Genomic DNA, 2,500 nt, shown 5'->3' with positions numbered 1-2,500 from the left:
GACCCCAACCTGACCCCAACCTGACCATAACCTGATCTGTCCCCAACCCGACCCCAACCTGACCCTTACCTGACCCCAACCTGACCCTAACCTGACCCCAACCTGACCCTAACCTGATCTGTCCCCAACCCGACCCCAACCTGACCCTTACCTGACCCCAACCTGACCCCAACCTGACCCTGACCCTAACCTGACCCCAACCTGACCCCAACCTGACCCTAACCTGACCCCAACCTGACCCTAACCTGACCATAACCTGATTTGTCCCCAACCTGACCCCAACCTGACCCTAACCTAACCATAACCTGATCTGACCCCAACCTGACCCTAACCTGATCTGTCCCCAACCTGACCCCAACCTGACCCTAACCTGACCCTAACACTGACCCCAGCCCTGACCCTTACCCAGGTCTAACCCAGGTGTAACCCAGGTGTAACCCTCTCTGTCCAGGTATGCGTTCACGGTGCTTGCCAACATCACAGTCTACTCTGCTGCCTTCCTGCTGTTCCACCTGCAGGCTGGCCAGGACGAGGACACGCTGGGACCTGGAGACATCCCCGTGTTCAGGGTGGGTTAACCTTAACCTTAACACTGACCCTACCTTAACACTGACCCTACCTTAACACTGACCCTACCTTAACACTGACCCTGACCCTGACCCTGCTACATCCCCGTGTTCAGGGTGGGTTAACCTTAACACTGACCCTGACCGGTTGTTTGCGCGAGCACGACGACGCTGCTAGATCCTGGATATTTTTAGGGCTAGATGCTAGCATGCTAACATGGTTCACATCTCTTCTCTGTAGACGCTAGCCCTGGTCGTTCTGGGGGTGGGAGCTCTGTTCTCCCTGCTGTTCCACCTGGGCACGGAGGAGAGGAGAGGAGAGGGGGAGGAGAAGGAGAAGGAGGAGAGGAGAGGAGAGGGGGAGGAGTCGGAGGAAGAGGGTGAGAAGGGGGAGGAGTCGGGGGAGCGACAGCCCCTCCTCCCCCGGCCTCAGAGCCCCTCCCCACTCCAGGCCCTGCTGAGGTGGCGCTGTTGGCTGAAGCAACCCTCCTTCTACCAGGTAACCATAGCAACCCTCCTTCTACCAGGTAACCATAGCAACCCTCCTTCTACCAGGTAACCATAGCAACTGATTCTAGCACACTCATCAAAATATCTATCTATGTATCTATCTATCTATCTGTCTGTCTATCTATCTGTCTACCTATCTATTTATCTATTTATGTAATTATCTAATTATGGATCTCGTAGAAGGTGGGACCTAATATTTCCCAAAAGACAATTGAGGAACTGTCGTTCAGGATTTAGTTTCCAACTGTGAGATATTTTTGACACACGTCTAAAGCCCGGTACACACATAAAGATAATCTGGCCGATTTTGGGCTGATTTCCCCCCTTCCGACCAAGGACAGCAAACGCCCCGATTACCAGATGGCTCGAAAGATTATCCTACAAGAGTATCCTGTGGTGTGAGGTGTGTTAAGAGTCCATTTCTCCCGACAATCTGCTCGGAAAATGGGTGGGGCCGACGATTGTAAATATTAAACATACAATATTTACGATTGTCAGCCTCGACCATTCTCCGAGCAGATTCTGAGCAGATCAAAAGTTGGGGCCCATCTCCTGCCCCCTAAACTGTATATCTGTTGCCAATGATGTTTGTAAAATAAAATAAAAACCCGCCCCATCTGGCAACACTGCTCACGAGTCCGATTGTGACGTGGAATGGAATGTAGCCAAACAAGAAGCGAGCTGACTGACGCGTCTTCTTCTTTTCGTTCTTCTGAACTTTACTTGCTCTGTTGCACATGGCTGCCTCTACAGGTCAGTCGGGGTACTAGTCTAGACTGTCGTAACGATAAAACATCTGTTAAGAAAATCCTTATGTGTGAACCGGGCTTATCCTTAATCCTTCTGTGTGTACCGGGCTGTGTGTGTGTGTGTGTGTGTGTGTGTGTGTGTGTGTGTGTGTGTGTGTGCGTGTGTACCGGGCTGAACTTAAACCAGACGTAAACCTCTACCAGGTTTGTTCTGAAGGACTGGTTGCATAGCAACCAAGCAGAGAATTATTTGAGCCACATTGATGGAACGGAACTGGAGCTGACAAGCCTGAATTATCTCTAATAATGGGAATAACGTGTGTGTGTGTGTGTGTGTGTGTGTGTGTGTGTGTGTAGGTAGCGTTCCTGTACATGTCCACCAGGCTGATAGTGAACCTGTCTCAGACCTACATCTCCATGTACCTCACCAACACACTGATGCTGCCCAAGGTACGACCCTAACCACAACACAACCACAACACAACCACAACCCTAACCCTACCCTCTCTCTCCTCCCTCCCCCCTCTCCCTCTCTCCCCCCCCCCCTCTCAGAGGTACATAGCCACCATCCCCTTGGTGATGTCTAACCCTACCCTCTCTCCCCCCCCCCTCCCCCCTCTCAGAGGTACATAGCCACCATCCCCTTGGTGATGTACGTCAGTGGCTTCCTCTCCT

The 2,500-nt window shown here is 51.8% G+C and overlaps 1 protein-coding gene across 1 annotated transcript in view; it reads left to right on the top strand.

The window, feature by feature from the left end:
- LOC308151768 (major facilitator superfamily domain-containing protein 12-like) overlaps nucleotides 1-2,500 on the top strand; it is a gene marked incomplete at its 3' end in the record, with an annotated part of 30,355 nt that overhangs the window by 3,815 nt on the left and 24,040 nt on the right. Inside the window, exons 4-7 of the mRNA XM_080524669.1 lie at nucleotides 452-569; nucleotides 808-1,065; nucleotides 2,183-2,275; nucleotides 2,449-2,500. The exon at nucleotides 2,449-2,500 is cut by the window's right edge and continues 41 nt beyond it. Coding sequence (XP_080380795.1) covers nucleotides 452-569; nucleotides 808-1,065; nucleotides 2,183-2,275; nucleotides 2,449-2,500 — 521 coding nt within the window. The remainder of the gene's footprint in view (nucleotides 1-451; nucleotides 570-807; nucleotides 1,066-2,182; nucleotides 2,276-2,448) is intronic.

This window comes from Nansenia antarctica (assembly GCF_963989245.1).
Source record: "Nansenia antarctica genome assembly, chromosome: 2".
Taxonomy (NCBI): domain Eukaryota; kingdom Metazoa; phylum Chordata; class Actinopteri; order Argentiniformes; family Microstomatidae; genus Nansenia; species Nansenia antarctica.
The sequence above is the reverse complement of the archived record's forward strand: the minus strand, read 5'-3'. Positions and strand labels throughout refer to the sequence as shown.